Below are 14,875 nucleotides of genomic sequence, written 5' to 3' on the forward strand. Positions count from 1 at the left end.
CACACACACACACACACACACACACACACACACACACACACACACACACACACACACACACACACAGTGGTTCCTCCTTTTAAAAGTTGCAAGCTTACGCCGTGGGACTTAGAGGTACCCAGTGTCATGGCTTCATTGCTCCAGACCACCACAAGGGGGAGATAGAGCACTCATTATGGGTCCAAAGCTTTTTATATGACCAATCATATCGAGTGGTTCCAATTTGACGCCCGTCCCTGGGTGAAGATGGCTGACAAAACATTACGGTGGAATCAAATGTAAGTAGTTATAACATCATAACGAGTCAAGTAAAACATTTACATTTGAGAGGAGTATGTTCGTTAATATAGAGACAAACGTTTGTGCATATTTTTTTGTCATAAAGTTAATTTATGAAAATCGCTATTTAGCAAGTTAGCTGACTAGCTAACATTAACCAGCTAGCTAGCTAGTGTTATGACAGGAGAATTCATTCATAATTTGTGTTGTTTCATGTTTTAGGGGCTCCTGAGAAAACCAGCAAACCAGGCTGTCGTATTGTGAAACAGTGGATGAATAGAATCTAGCTAGCTAAAGCATTTACTGCAAATTGAATGTACAATTGTGTAAGCTTGCCTTGCAATGCAGCTGAAGTAACACAGCTAGCTAAGTATTTACTTGCTTATTGTGTAGTGGGGGATAAAAATAACTGTACGACTATGGATGTGTAGCTAGCTACAGTATGTAGCCGATCTATGAACCTCAGCTATCATAGTTGTTGTATCAACTTCAAGTCTGAATGGCATTAATGAAGCCTATGGATAGAGCAGAAATAATAACTTTATTGTGCCTAGGATGCAAGTCCTATATACATGTACTGTAGTTATTATCATTATTTGAATGATGCTGTGTCTGCATGTATATATTACAATTATACACTTCAACTGTGTTTACCACTCCTTCTCCTAGGACATCAATGATTATATATTGTAACTATGCAATAGACTAGAAACAAGATTTAAGTAAAGGCTGATTTGTAATTCATATATACAGAAAAGAAAACGTATGCATATCTAACTCCCTTCATCTGCATTAATCTGAGGACACAGGATAGGTGTAGTATTTCAACGAGATGCTTAATTTCAACCAGTGGAGAATGTGAAACACTTTATTGAAAGAAGTTCATTATCCAGGTGTTGTAAATACATAATACATGCATTATAATTATGATAATTGTAATATTATATTATAAATACACATTCAATCTGTACTTCAATGAACCTATGGGTGTGCATTATAAAATTAGGAAGAAAGACGAGGTGGGGAGATAGGTGTAGAAGACAGAAAGGGAAAGAGGTAAGAACAGAGGCAGACAGCATGTGATTAATGAATTACAGTGCTACCCTAATATTCTCTCAGTTCATCACAATTGCGGTGTCTCCTAACCAACCTTCGGGCCAACTGGGGGCTCAAGGCTATTTTAAGAGCGGGTGAGGTGGCGCTGATGGGACTGGCTTCCTCTCTCACATCAAAACATACCTGCAGACGAGAAAGATGGATAGAGAGAGAGCTTGACTAAGCAAAACTGACCTTGGATCATTAACTCTGGGACTACGGCATCTCTGTCTGTATTTCAATGTAAAGCATCTCTTTAATAATACTTCCTGTTGACATGAAAACATGGTGCCTTCTCGTTTGCTTAGTATTAGACATTTTAAATTATTCATACTTTTACTTTTTATACTTAAGTATATTTTAGCAATTTCATTTACTATTGATACTTAAGTATATTTAAACCCATATACTTTAAACTTTTACTCAAGTAATATTTTACTGGGTGACTAACTTTTACTAATGTAGTTTTCTATTCTGCTATCTTTACTTTCTTTTTGGGTAGGTCGGCTTGCTGGCAGGTTTTGGTTGTGGTACAGCAAAGCCAAATCAGCCCATACTCATGGTTCTCACAGGGGAAGTGAAATGATTGGCTAGAATGACTTTGCTCATGATCATGCAGGTGCAAATTACATGCAACTATAAGTTCCTTGTATTTTCGTTCGCGGGTGCCTTTTTATTATCTGGATAGACACTTGTGGTTTCTAGCTAACGTTACACCAATCAAAGCAGTGGAGTATACAGTGCATTCGGAAAGTATTCAGACCCCTTTACTTTTTCTACATTTTGTTACGTTACAGCCTTATTCTGAAATTGATTAAAACGTTTTTCCCCTCATCAATCTACATACAATACCCCATAATGACTAGGCAAAAATAGGTTTTAAAATGAATGTAAATATCACATTTACATAAGAATTCAGACCCTTTAAGCAGTACTTTGTTGAAACACCTTTGGCAGCAATTACAGTCTTGAGTCTTGGGTATGATGCTTCAAGCTTGGCACACCTTTATTTGGGGAGTTTCTCCCATTCTTCTCTGCAGATCCTCTCAAGCTCTGCCAGGTTGGATAAGGAGTGTTGCTGCACAGCTATTTTCAGGTCTCTCCAGAGATGTTCGATCGGGTTCAAGTCTGGGCTGTGGCTGGGCCACTCAAAGACATTCAGAGACTTGTCCCGAAGCCCCTCCTGCATTGTCTTGGCTGTGTGCTTAGTGTCATTGTCCTGTTGGAAGGTGAACCTTCGCCCCAGTCTGAGGTCCTGAGTGTTCTGGAGCATGTTTTCATCAAGGATCTCTGTAACTTTGCTCTGTTCATCCTTCCCTCGATTCTGACTAGTCTCCCAGTCCCTGCCGCTGAAAAACATCCCTACAGCATGATGCTGACACCACCATGCTTCACCGTAGGGATGGTGCCAGGTTTCCTCAAGATGTGACGCTTGGCATTCAGGCCAAGGAGTTCAAACATGGTTTCATCAAGAGAGTCCTTTAGGTGCCTTTTGGCAAACTCCAAGCAGGCGGTCATGTGCCTTTTACTGAAGAGTGGCTTCCATCTGGCCACTCTACCATAAAGGCCTGATTGGTAGAGTGCTACAGAGATGGTTATCCTTCTGGAAGGTTCTCCCAACTCCACAGAGGAACCCTGGAGTTTTTTCACAGTGACCATTGGTTTCTTGGTCACCTCCCTGACCAAGGCCCTTCTCCCCCGATTGCTTACTTCGGACGACGCTGTGCCAATTGTGTGCCGCCCTATGGGACTCCCAATCACGGCCGGATGTGATGCAGGCTGGATGCGAACCAGGTACTGCAGTGACGCCTCTTGTACTGGGATGCAGTGTCTTGGGATGCAGTGTCTTGGACCACTGTGCCACTCGGGAGCCCAATCTAAATTGACATATGAAAGAAGTGCAGGAATCAAGGGTGAGTGAGCAATAAGATGCAAAGTGAGGCAATTAAGATATTCAGAATGTTGTTGACACGGTCTAATATGAACACCAGTTAAACACATGTTGAAATGTATGGCTTTCTTTTGTTTCAAAGAAAAGAAGGCCAGTAAGAACATCTGTTTTTACAGGTATTTTGTAAATGATCTCAGGGTAATATTTGCTTGTTTGGGCTTGAATTTGCAAATATTCAGATATGCCTCGGTGTATTCATGATACTGAGCTGGTATTTACATACGGATACCCATGGACTCCAGTACTTTTAGTGAGAGGGTACAGTAAACTCAGAGAAGTGTCACAATTCCTAAGTATAGATCAGCTATTAGTTAGACAATACAACTGTCACTGTGTTTGTCATAAGATATGTCGATTGTGACAATGCTCTGTGTGGGATAGTCAAAACAAAGTTTTCCGTTTTCTAAGACGTCAAGGGAGATCTGCATGTTTGACGGGTGATTCTAGCAAACAGCTGACAAAGTGCTGTGTGTTCTGTTTTATGTCTGTAACATTAGATCATTGCAGTGTTTGTGTGCAGCACTCTAAATGGCCGTGGGTTTTTATCAGCTCATAATATTCTTAAATATCTGAACACAGATTGTGGCCTATTTGCCAAGAAATAACAGGAACAGAATGTGGTGTACTAGCTTGAACCGTTGTACAAAGATTCCTGCTTGAATTGATAGACAGAGAGAGGTCACCTGAGCGGTCAGAATAAGCGGGGGCCAGCTGAAGGTCTCAATAGACGATGCTAACCTACTGACACGCTCCGGTCACTGATGTTTCTCTCCACCATTTTGGGACTGGCATTGGCACTGGGCACGTTAGTGTCTTGTGGTGGAATGGAATTGGCTGAATTGTTAGAAACGTTAAAGTAGGATTTGGTAAAACAGTTGATAAGATAGGTGTGTATTTGAAATGTTATATTGTGTTTTATGTCAGTTCTTAGTGCTGTTATGTTGTCTGATTAGATTTGTATTGTGTCAATGTATTAAGGCTCTATAGATTGTCAGTGTATTGTGCTTGTGTATGAGTTCATGTTTTGCTCACTGTCCACGCTAGATGTTTTATCGTTATCAATATATTAAGGAGCTTTTGCCTCTTCGCTTAGTATTTCATATGATGTGTCATGTAATTTTGTTAGAGCTTGGCACTGTACACAGTTGCTATCTGTCAGTTGATGTGTTAACTTGGGTTTGTTCTTGATGTCGTGGTTATGTTCACTCAGTATTAAAACTAGAATCCTTAGTTGCTACATCCATTTTTGACTTGTAAATTAATTATATATATATATATATACCCACTGATATCTTATAAATGCCTCATGAGCTCAGTTCAACTGTCGTACTCCATCAGAACCCAAAATACAAGCTTTTTTTATTACAACGTTTTTGAACAATGTAAATGTAAACAAACACTGTATAGCCTCAAAACATGGTTACAACTATCATTTTGAGATCATGGATGGTCAGTCCTTGCATCCATATATATGTCTATTCATTTGAAAGTGGTTACATTTCTCCAGGCCCCTGCCTCCACTTTTTTACCAAAACACAGGCAGGGTGGCCGCTTTGTTATTGTTTCAATGAAGGATTCCTGCTTTAAGTGTGCTCTGTATCACCTCCTAGGATTTAGTAGCTCTGGTGTGTCAGGGAATGGTATTGTGCATATTCTCAGTCTGTTTAATATTGTGTGTATGCAATTGAGACACCCAGTCATAGCCTTCCTCGGCTTTGGGGATTTCTGAGGGGAGGGGGGGGGGGGGGGGGGGGCTTTCCTCTCTAGGGCGGGAGTCTGGAGGGAAAATAGCCTTGACAGGTGCAGCAGCCAGGCAGTCTACGTAGAGATTAGCCAGCTACTCTATTACTCATACTTTCAAATTAGACCCTTACTCATTAGAACTGACATGCTTTGCCAGATGGACCTTAGGCAGTACATTCCAGTGATGTCTCCTATATGTACATTGCGACCAAGTATCAGCCACACATCAGGAGTAAAGTGGGTGATTGCATCAGAGATATTTTGAACACTGGATGCTCTTTCTTGATAAGAATCTCAATTGGGATTTTCCATCTTCTCTAGGGGGCACACCAAAGAGGACCACCTCCCCTTGGAATAAACTCAAACCTTTGCTGAACTATCCAGCAAATCCTTTCGATAGGCTCGCTGGTTTGTTAGAGATTGGGAAGCAGACTTGCAATCCTAGAAAAGGATTCAGAACATCCTCCGCTTATACTGTGTATTGCATTCTGATTTGTTTGATTTTAAACTTTGTCCAATGTTGAGTGAGAGAGAGCAACCCGTCTCTATGTATTTTACTGGTCTGTGACTCACTGACACCTAGCTACATAGTTGTCTTTGCTGTCTTCGTATCCAAGATAATTGTGTAGTTTAGAGCGTGTAGTCTTAGAGTGATTATCTTAATTTACCGAGGTTAGCTAGCCAGCTATTTGTCGTCCTTAACGTAGGAGACACTGCTAGCTAGCCAACAGCTAGCCAACGTCTACTGAATAGAACTTCCGCACTCAACAACCCGGTCGCATTCCGCTTCGTTCCACAGGTAGTATCACATTTTTCATTTCATTTCATTACAGCACAACGGTTTGATTTGTTTGATCGTAGCTAGCTACATAGCTAGCTACATAGCCGTCTGTGTATCAAAGATAATTCAAATCAAATTTATTTATATAGCCCTTCGTACATCAGCTGGTATCTCAAAGTGCTGTACAGAAACCCAGCCTAAAACCCCAAACAGCAAACAATGCAGGTGTAAAAGCACGGTGGCTAGGAAAAACTCCCTAGAAAGGCCAAAACCTAGGAAGAAACCTAGAGAGGAACCGGGCTATGTGGGGTGGCCAGTCCTCTTCTGGCTGTCCTCTTCTGTCCTCTTCTCAGTCCTCTTCTGGCTGTGTAATTGTGTAGTCTAGAGCGATTTTCTAGGTTAGCTAGCCAGCTATTGTCGTTCTTTTAACGCAACGTAACGTAATCAACACTGCTAGCTAGCCAGCTAGCCCCCGAATAGCAGCACTGTAGAAACTATTACACTCAACGGAACGACTTGATTAGTGTAGTGTCAACAACGCAGCCACTGCCAGCTAGCCTACAAAGTCAACAACGCATTCGAGACGTGTAGTCCACTTGTCATTCCAATCTCCTTGCATTAGCGTAGCCTCTTCTGTAGCCTGTCAACTATGTGTCTGTCTATCCCTGTTCTCTCCTCTCTGCACAGACCATACAAACGCTCCACACCGCATGGCCGCTGCCACCCTAATCTGGTGGTCCCAGCGCGCACGACCCACGTGGAGTTCCAGGTCTCCGGTAGCCTCTGGAACTGCCGATCTGCAGCCAACAAGGCAGAGTTCATCTCAGCCTATGCCTCCCTCCAGTCCCTCGACTTCTTGGCACTGACAGAAACATGGATCACCACAGATAACACTGCTACTCCTACTGCTCTCTCTTCGACCGCCCACGTGTTCTCGCACACCCCGAGAGCTTCTGGTCAGCGGGGTGGTGGCATCGGGATCCTTATCTCTCCCATGTGGTCATTCTCTCTTTCTCCCCTTACCCATCTGTCTATCGCCTCCTTTGAATTTCATGCTGTCACAGTTACCAGCCCTTTCAAGCTTAACATCCTTATCATTTATCGCCCTCCAGGTCCCCTCGGAGAGTTCATCAATGAGCTTGATGCCTTGATAAGCTCCTTTCCTGAGGACGGCTCACCTCTCACAGTTCTGGGCGACTTTAACCTCCCCACGTCTACCTTTGACTCATTCCTCTCTGCCTCCTTCTTTCCACTCCTCTCCTCTTTTGACCTCACCCTCTCACCTTCCCCCCCTACTCACAAGGCAGGCAATACGCTCGACCTCATCTTTACTAGATGCTGTTCTTCCACTAACCTCATTGTATCTCCCCTCCAAGTCTCCGACCACTACCTTGTATCCTTTTCCCTCTCGCTCTCATCCAACACTTCCCACACTGCCCCTACTCGGATGGTATCGCGCCGTCCCAACCTTCGCTCTCTCTCCCCCGCTACTCTCTCCTCTTCCATCCTATCATCTCTTCCCTCTGCTCAAACCTTCTCCAACCTATCTCCTGATTCTGCCTCCTCAACCCTCCTCTCCTCCCTTTCTGCATCCTTTGACTCTCTATGTCCCCTATCTTCCAGGCCGGCTCGGTCCTCCCCTCCCGCTCCGTGGCTTGACGACTCATTGCGAGCTCACAGAACAGGGCTCCGGGCAGCCGAGCGGAAATGGAGGAAAACTCGCCTCCCTGGGGACCTGGCATCCTTTCACTCCCTCCTCTCTACATTTTCCTCCTCTGTCTCTGCTGCTAAAGCCACTTTCTACCACTCTAAATTCCAAGCATCTGCCTCTAACCCTAGGAAGCTCTTTGCCACCTTCTCCTCCCTCCTGAATCATCCTCCCCCCCTCCTCCCTCTGCAGATGACTTCGTCAACCATTTTGAAAAGAAGGTCGACGACATCCGATCCTCGTTTGCTAAGTCAAACGACACCGCTGGTTCTGCTCACACTGCCCTACCCTGTGCTCTGACCTCTTTCTCCCCTCTCTCTCCAGATGAAATCTCGCGTCTTGTGACGGCCGGCCGCCCAACAACCTGCCCGCTCGACCCTATCCCCTCCTCTCTTCTCCAGACCATTTCCGGAGACCTTCTCCCTTACCTCACCTCGCTCATCAACTTATCCCTGACCGCTGGCTACGTCCCTTCCGTCTTCAAGAGAGCGAGAGTTGCACACTTTTGAAAAAACCTACACTCGATCCCTCCGATGTCAACAACTACAGACCATTATCCCTTCTTTCTTTTCTCTCCAAAACTCTTGAACGTGCCGTCCTTGGTCAGCTCTCCCGCTATCTCTCTCAGAATGACCTTCTTGATCCAAATCAGTCAGGTTTCAAGACTAGTCATTCAACTGAGACTGCTCTTCTCTGTATCACGGAGGCGCTCCGCACCGCTAAAGCTAACTCTCTCTCCTCTGCTCTCATCCTTCTAGACCTATCGGCTGCCTTCGATACTGTGAACCATCAGATCCTCCTCTCCACCCTCTCCGAGTTGGGCATCTCCGGCGCGGCCCACGCTTGGATTGCGTCCTACCTGACAGGTCGCTCCTACCAGGTGGCGTGGCGAGAATCTGTCTCCTCACCACGCGCTCTCACCACTGGTGTCCCCCAGGGCTCTGTTCTAGGCCCTCTCCTATTCTCGCTATACACCAAGTCACTTGGCTCTGTCATAACCTCACATGGTCTCTCCTATCATTGCTATGCAGACGACACACAATTAATCTTCTCCTTTCCCCCTTCTGATGACCAGGTGGCGAATCGCATCTCTGCATGTCTGGCAGACATATCAGTGTGGATGACGGATCACCACCTCAAGCTGAACTTCGGCAAGACGGAGCTGCTCTTCCTCCCGGGGAAGGACTGCCCGTTCCATGATCTCGCCATCACGGTTGACAACTCCATTGTGTCCTCCTCCCAGAGCGCTAAGAACCTTGGCGTGATCCTGGACAACACCCTGTCGTTCTCAACTAACATCAAGGCGGTGGCCCGTTCCTGTAGGTTCATGCTCTACAACATCCGCAGAGTACGACCCTGCCTCACACAGGAAGCGGCGCAGGTCCTAATCCAGGCACTTGTCATCTCCCGTCTGGATTACTGCAACTCGCTGTTGGCTGGGCTCCCTGCCTGTGCCATTAAACCCCTACAACTCATCCAGAACGCCGCAGCCCGTCTGGTGTTCAACCTTCCCAAGTTCTCTCAGGTCACCCCGCTCCTCCGCTCTCTCCACTGGCTTCCAGTTGAAGCTCGCATCCGCTACAAGACCATGGTGCTTGCCTACGGAGCTGTGAGGGGAACGGCACCTCAGTACCTCCAGGCTCTGATCAGGCCCTACACCCAAATAAGGGCACTGCGTTCATCCACCTCTGGCCTGCTCGCCTCCCTACCACTGAGGAAGTACAGTTCCCGCTCAGCCCAGTCAAAACTGTTCGCTGCTCTGGCTCCCCAATGGTGGAACAAACTCCCTCACGACGCCAGGACAGCGGAGTCAATCACCACCTTCCGGAGACACCTGAAACCCCACCTCTTTAAGGAATACCTAGGATAGGATAAAGTAATCCTTCTCACCCCCCCCCTTAAAATATTTAGATGCACTATTGTAAAGTGGTTGTTCCACTGGATGTCATAAGGTGAATGCACCAATTTGTAAGAAGCTCTGGATAAGAGCGTCTGCTAAATGACTTAAATGTAATGTAAATGACACCGGCCCTGGTTAGAGGGGAATAAAGCAGCCCAAGAGTTAACACACACAGGAGAAGATAAACATGGAGATGTACATGGGGATGGTTTTTGTAGTCACGCATCCCATGCACATAAACTCAGCAAGAAAAGAAACGTCCTTTTTTCAGGACCCTGTCGTTCAAAGATAATTCGTAAAAATCCAAATAACTTATATCTTCATTGTAAAAAATTTAAACACTGTTTACCATGCTTGTTCAATGAACCATAAACAATTAATGAACATGCACCTGTGGAACGGTCGTTAAGACACTAACAGCTTACAGACGGTAGGCAATTAAGGTCACAGTTATGAAAACTTAGGTCACTAAAGAGGCCTTTCTACTGACTCTGAAAAACACCAAAAGACAGATACGCAGGGTCCCTGCTCATCTGTGTGAATGTGCTTTAGGCATGCTGCAAGGAGGCATGAGGACTGCAGATGTGACCCGGGCAATAAATTGCAATGTCCGTACTGTGAGACGCCTAAGACAGCGCTACACGGAAACAGGATGGACAGCTGATCGTCCTCGCAGTAAGGCAGGTCCTCACCAGACATCACCGGTAACAATGGGGGCACAAACCCACCGTCGCTGGACCAGACAGGACTGGCAAAAAGTGCTCGTCACTGACGAGTTGCGGTTTTGTCTCACCAGGGGTGATGGACGGATTCACATTTATCGTCGAAGGAATGAGCATTACACCGAGGCCTGTACTCTGAAGCGGGATTGATTTGGAGGTGGAGGGTCTGTTATGGTCTCGGGCAGTGTGTCACAGCATCATCGGACTAAGCTTGTTGTCATTGCAGGCAATCTCCATGCTGTGCCTTACAGGGAAGACATCCTCCTCCCTCATGTGGTACCCTTCCTGCAGGCTCATCCTGACATGACCCTCCAGCATGACGATGCCATCAGCAATACTGCTCGTTCTGTGCGTGATTTCCTGCAAGACAGGAATGTCAGTGTTCTGCCATGGCAGGCGAACAGCCCGGATCTCAATTCCATTGAGCACGTCTGGGACCTGTTGGATCGGAGGGTGAGGGCAGGTGCCATTCCCCCCCAGAAATGTCTGGGAACTTGCAGGTGCCTTGGTGGAAGAGTGGGGTAACCTCTCACAGCAAGAACTGGCAAATCAGGTGCAGTCCATAATAATAATAATAATAATATATGCCATTTAGCAGACGCTTTTATCCAAAGCGACTTACAGTCATGTGTGCATACATTCTGCGTATGGTCCATGAGGAGGAGATGCACTGCAGTACTTAATGCAGTTGGTGGCCACACCAGATTCTGACTGTTACTGTTACCACATGTCTGTGGTACTGTGTGTCTCAGTTGTTGAATCTTGTTATGTTCATACAAATATTTACACATGTTAAGTTTGCTGAAAATAAAAGCAGTTGACAGTGAGAGGATGTTTCTTTTTTTTGCTGAGTTTATGTCTTCCCACACTCACAGACTGGAATAACACCGTTCAGGTAATATTTACACCCTTGGAGAGTGTGGGTCAGGCTGGCCAATCAGGGCCTGGAGAGACTGCATAGCTAGAGCGTGCACAGTGTTGAGACACATGGCTATTGTCTGATTTGGCTGAAGGCATGAGCTGGAGGAGATGTCGATCTCTCACCGGAGGGGGAGAAAGGGAAAGGATGGGTGAGAGTCAGACCGCACAGCTCCAGTCAGACATAAACAATAACACAAACGCTAAAAATTAGTCCCACAGCGCTCTCGGCAGGGGGATTCTGTAACACTGATTATTTATATTTGAATGCATAGTCTCAACTTTATTTTTTATTTTTCTGTGTATGCAGAACATTCATTCGTGCTGGATCGTTTAGGCCCATAGCTGTCTGAAGGCTTTGTAGCTGACTTATACATATGTCTGGTGAACTCTGCCAAGAGATCGCATAGACACTCTTGTCTACATGTCTATCTGATATATTTTATACTGCATCATTGCCTCATCCTCCCAAAATAGATCTACAGTACAGAGACATGGTGGCTGGTCGGCTTTTTAGTACAGAGGATACCAGTTAGTACAATAATATAGGTTTAGTATTTGGCCGTTAAATCATCTCTGATTTAACAAGTGTCTTTGTGGAGTTGCCATTCTAGCAGATCAAGGACTCAGTTGATTGATGTCATACTGGAAATACTAGCCATTTTTTTACACGAAGCCTGAAAGACAACTTCATGTAAATTCATACTTGAACATCTTTAACTGAATATTGTAGTAGAGAATACAAAACTAGAAATACTTTTGCTCTATCAAATCTGTAATCTTTTGGGGGTATTTATAGAAAATCGTTACGTTAGTTGAGGTGGTTTTAAACTAGTCACAGTCAGGTATATAACAGTAGTGTATATTTTTCATCTTCAGAACATTATTCATTTAGATTTTACATCGATCACTATTGGCATATAGCAAGTGGTAACTAAGGGCTCATTTGGCATGGTAAGGTGGTGTGGTGGTTGCGGCTTGTTTTACAGTGTAAGAGTGCTTACCAGAACTTCTTCCCCTGACCTGATTGTAGCCACACTTACTTGTCGTTGACCAAACATATGTAATGGGAGGGAGCTGGGTCAAGACACTCACCACATACACAAATGAGTTATGACTGGAAGAGAGTTGCCAATACAGAAAATATATATGTCAACTCAACTTGATCTTCATTTAACTTACACTGAGTGTACAAAATATTAGGAACACCTGCTCTTTTTCCCTGACAGACTGACCAGGTGAATCCAGCTATGATCCCTTATTGATGCTACCTGTTAAATCCACTTGAATCACTGTAGATATTTTTTAGGAGACAGGTTAAAGAAGGATTTTTCAGCTTTGAGACAATTGAGACATGGATTTTGTATTTGTGCCATTCAGAGGGTGAACGGGCAAGACCAAAGTTTTAAGTGCCTTTGAATTGGGTATGGTATTAGGTGCCAGGCGCACCAGTTTGAGTGTGTCAAGAAGTTTCCCGTGTGTATTGGGAATGATCCACCACCCTAGGACATCCAGCCAACTTGACACAACTCTGGGAAGCATTGAAGTCGAAATGGGGTGCGACTCTGTGTTCCTACTGTTTTGTACACTCTGTGTATATTTTGAAGTTGGAAGCAGTTAGATGTTATACAGCGATTACGCACAATGGGCTGAATAGCTAATGTAATGACACTAAAAGGAGCACATGTAATTGTGTGGCTTTCCAGGTGGTTTTGTGAGGGGAAGGAGCTGGAGAACTGCCCTGACATTCAGATCATCAACAACGGCGAGTTGCACTCTCTGACCATTGCCGAGGCATTCGAGGAAGACACAGGGCGGTACTCTTGCTTTGCATTCAACTTCTACGGCACAGACTCGACATCTGCAGAAATCTACATCGAAGGTGACCATTGAGTTTAGACCTTCAAGTCAAGTGACCGATCTAGAGCGCATCGTCACATAAATACTTACTATACAACCTAAAAAGTATTACTGCTATTTAATTAGTATCTCCTCTGGTACAAATGTTTAATTTTAAGTTAAAACATGAATATAGACAATCATACTAAGATCATCCCTACTAGTGTGCTGCATATCACCCTCTTTTATATTTTATACAGGTGCCTCCTCTACAGATTCGGAGGGGGAACAACATTCTGAACTTGCACAGTGAGTACTCTACTCTTCCTCTACTCAAAATATAATTGGAAAACATTTAATTGAGTAGTAAAATCAAGCTCAAAGGTTTACATTCTGCAATGTAACAGGCCTCTCAGTGTAGCTCATACAGTGCCTTTAGAAAGTATTCACGCCCCTTGACATTTTTCCCCAAAAAATTGTGTTACAGCTGCATTTAAAATGGATTAAATTGATATTTTGTGTCACTGGCCTACACACAGTACCCCATAATGTCAAAGTTGAATTATGTTTTAAGATTTTTTTTAAACAAATTAATATAAAATGAAAAGCTGACATGTCATTTACATTTACATTTAAGTCATTTAGCAGACACTCTTATCCAGAGCGACTTACAAATTGGTGCATTCACCTTATGACATCCAGTAGAACAGTCATTTTACAATAGTGCATCTAAATCTTAAGGGGGGGGGGTGAGAAGGATTACTTATCCTATCCTAGGTATTCCTTAAAGAGGTGGGGTTTCAGGTGTCTCCGGAAGGTGGTGATTGACTCCGCTGTCCTGGCGTCGTGAGGGAGTTTGTTCCACCATTGGGGGGGCCAGAGCAGCGAACAGTTTTGACTGGGCTGAGCGGGAACTGTACTTCCTCAGTGGTAGGGAGGCGAGCAGGCCAGAGGTGGATGAACGCAGTGCCCTTGTTTGGGTGTAGGGCCTGATCAGAGCCTGGAGGTACTGAGGTGCCGTTCCCCTCACAGCTCCGTAGGCAAGCACCATGGTCTTGTAGCGGATGCGAGCTTCAACTGGAAGCCAGTGGAGAGAGCGGAGGAGCGGGGTGACCTGAGAGAACTTGGGAAGGTTGAACACCAGACGGGCTGCGGCGTTCTGGATGAGTTGTAGGGGTTTAATGGCACAGGCAGGGAGCCCAGCCAACAGCGAGTTGCAGTAATCCAGACGGGAGATGACAAGTGCCTGGATTAGGACCTGCGCCGCTTCCTGTGTGAGGCAGGGTCGTACTCTGCGGATGTTGTAGAGCATGAACCTACAGGAACGGGCCACCGCCTTGATGTTAGTTGAGAACGGCAGGGTGTTGTCCAGGATCACACCAAGGTTCTTAGCGCTCTGGGAGGAGGACACAATGGAGTTGTCAACCGTGATGGCGAGATCATGGAACGGGCAGTCCTTCCCCGGGAGGAAGAGCAGCTCCGTCTTGCCGAGGTTCAGCTTGAGGTGGTGATCCGTCATCCACACTGATATGTCTGCCAGACATGCAGAGATGCGATTCGCCACCTGGTCATCAGAACGGGGAAAGGACAAGATTAATTGTGTGTTGTCTGCATAGCAATGATAGGAGAGACCATGTGAGGTTATGACAGAGCCAAGTGACTTGGTGTATAGCGAGAATAGGAGAGGGCCTAGAACAGAGCCCTGGGGGACACCAGTGGTGAGAGCGCGTGGTGAGGAGACAGATTCTCGCCACGCCACCTGGTAGGAGCGACCTGTCAGGTAGGACGCAATCCAAGCGTGGGCCGCGCCGGAGATGCCCAACTCGGAGAGGGTGGAGAGGAGGATCTGATGGTTCACAGTATCGAAGGCAGCCGATAGGTCTAGAAGGATGAGAGCAGAGGAGAGAGAGTTAGCTTTAGCAGTGCGGAGCGCCTCCGT

General features: G+C 45.4%; 1 protein-coding gene across 3 annotated transcripts in view; it reads left to right on the forward strand.

The window, feature by feature from the left end:
- The first annotated feature begins 235 nt into the window (after positions 1-235).
- Positions 236-14,875, forward strand: part of LOC124038103 (myopalladin-like) — a 54,272-nt gene continuing 39,632 nt past the window's right edge. For all 3 annotated transcript variants that reach the window (XR_006839303.1, XR_006839304.1, XM_046353570.1), the window contains exons 1-3: positions 236-278; positions 12,804-12,979; positions 13,197-13,245. Coding sequence is in view for 1 of the 3 variants with exons in the window: in XM_046353570.1 (XP_046209526.1) it covers positions 247-278; positions 12,804-12,979; positions 13,197-13,245 (257 nt within the window). In the remaining 2 variants the exon portion in view is untranslated. The remainder of the gene's footprint in view (positions 279-12,803; positions 12,980-13,196; positions 13,246-14,875) is intronic.

The sequence above is a fragment of the Oncorhynchus gorbuscha genome, linkage group LG06, assembly GCF_021184085.1.
Source record: "Oncorhynchus gorbuscha isolate QuinsamMale2020 ecotype Even-year linkage group LG06, OgorEven_v1.0, whole genome shotgun sequence".
In the NCBI taxonomy this organism is placed as follows: Eukaryota; Metazoa; Chordata; class Actinopteri; order Salmoniformes; family Salmonidae; genus Oncorhynchus; species Oncorhynchus gorbuscha.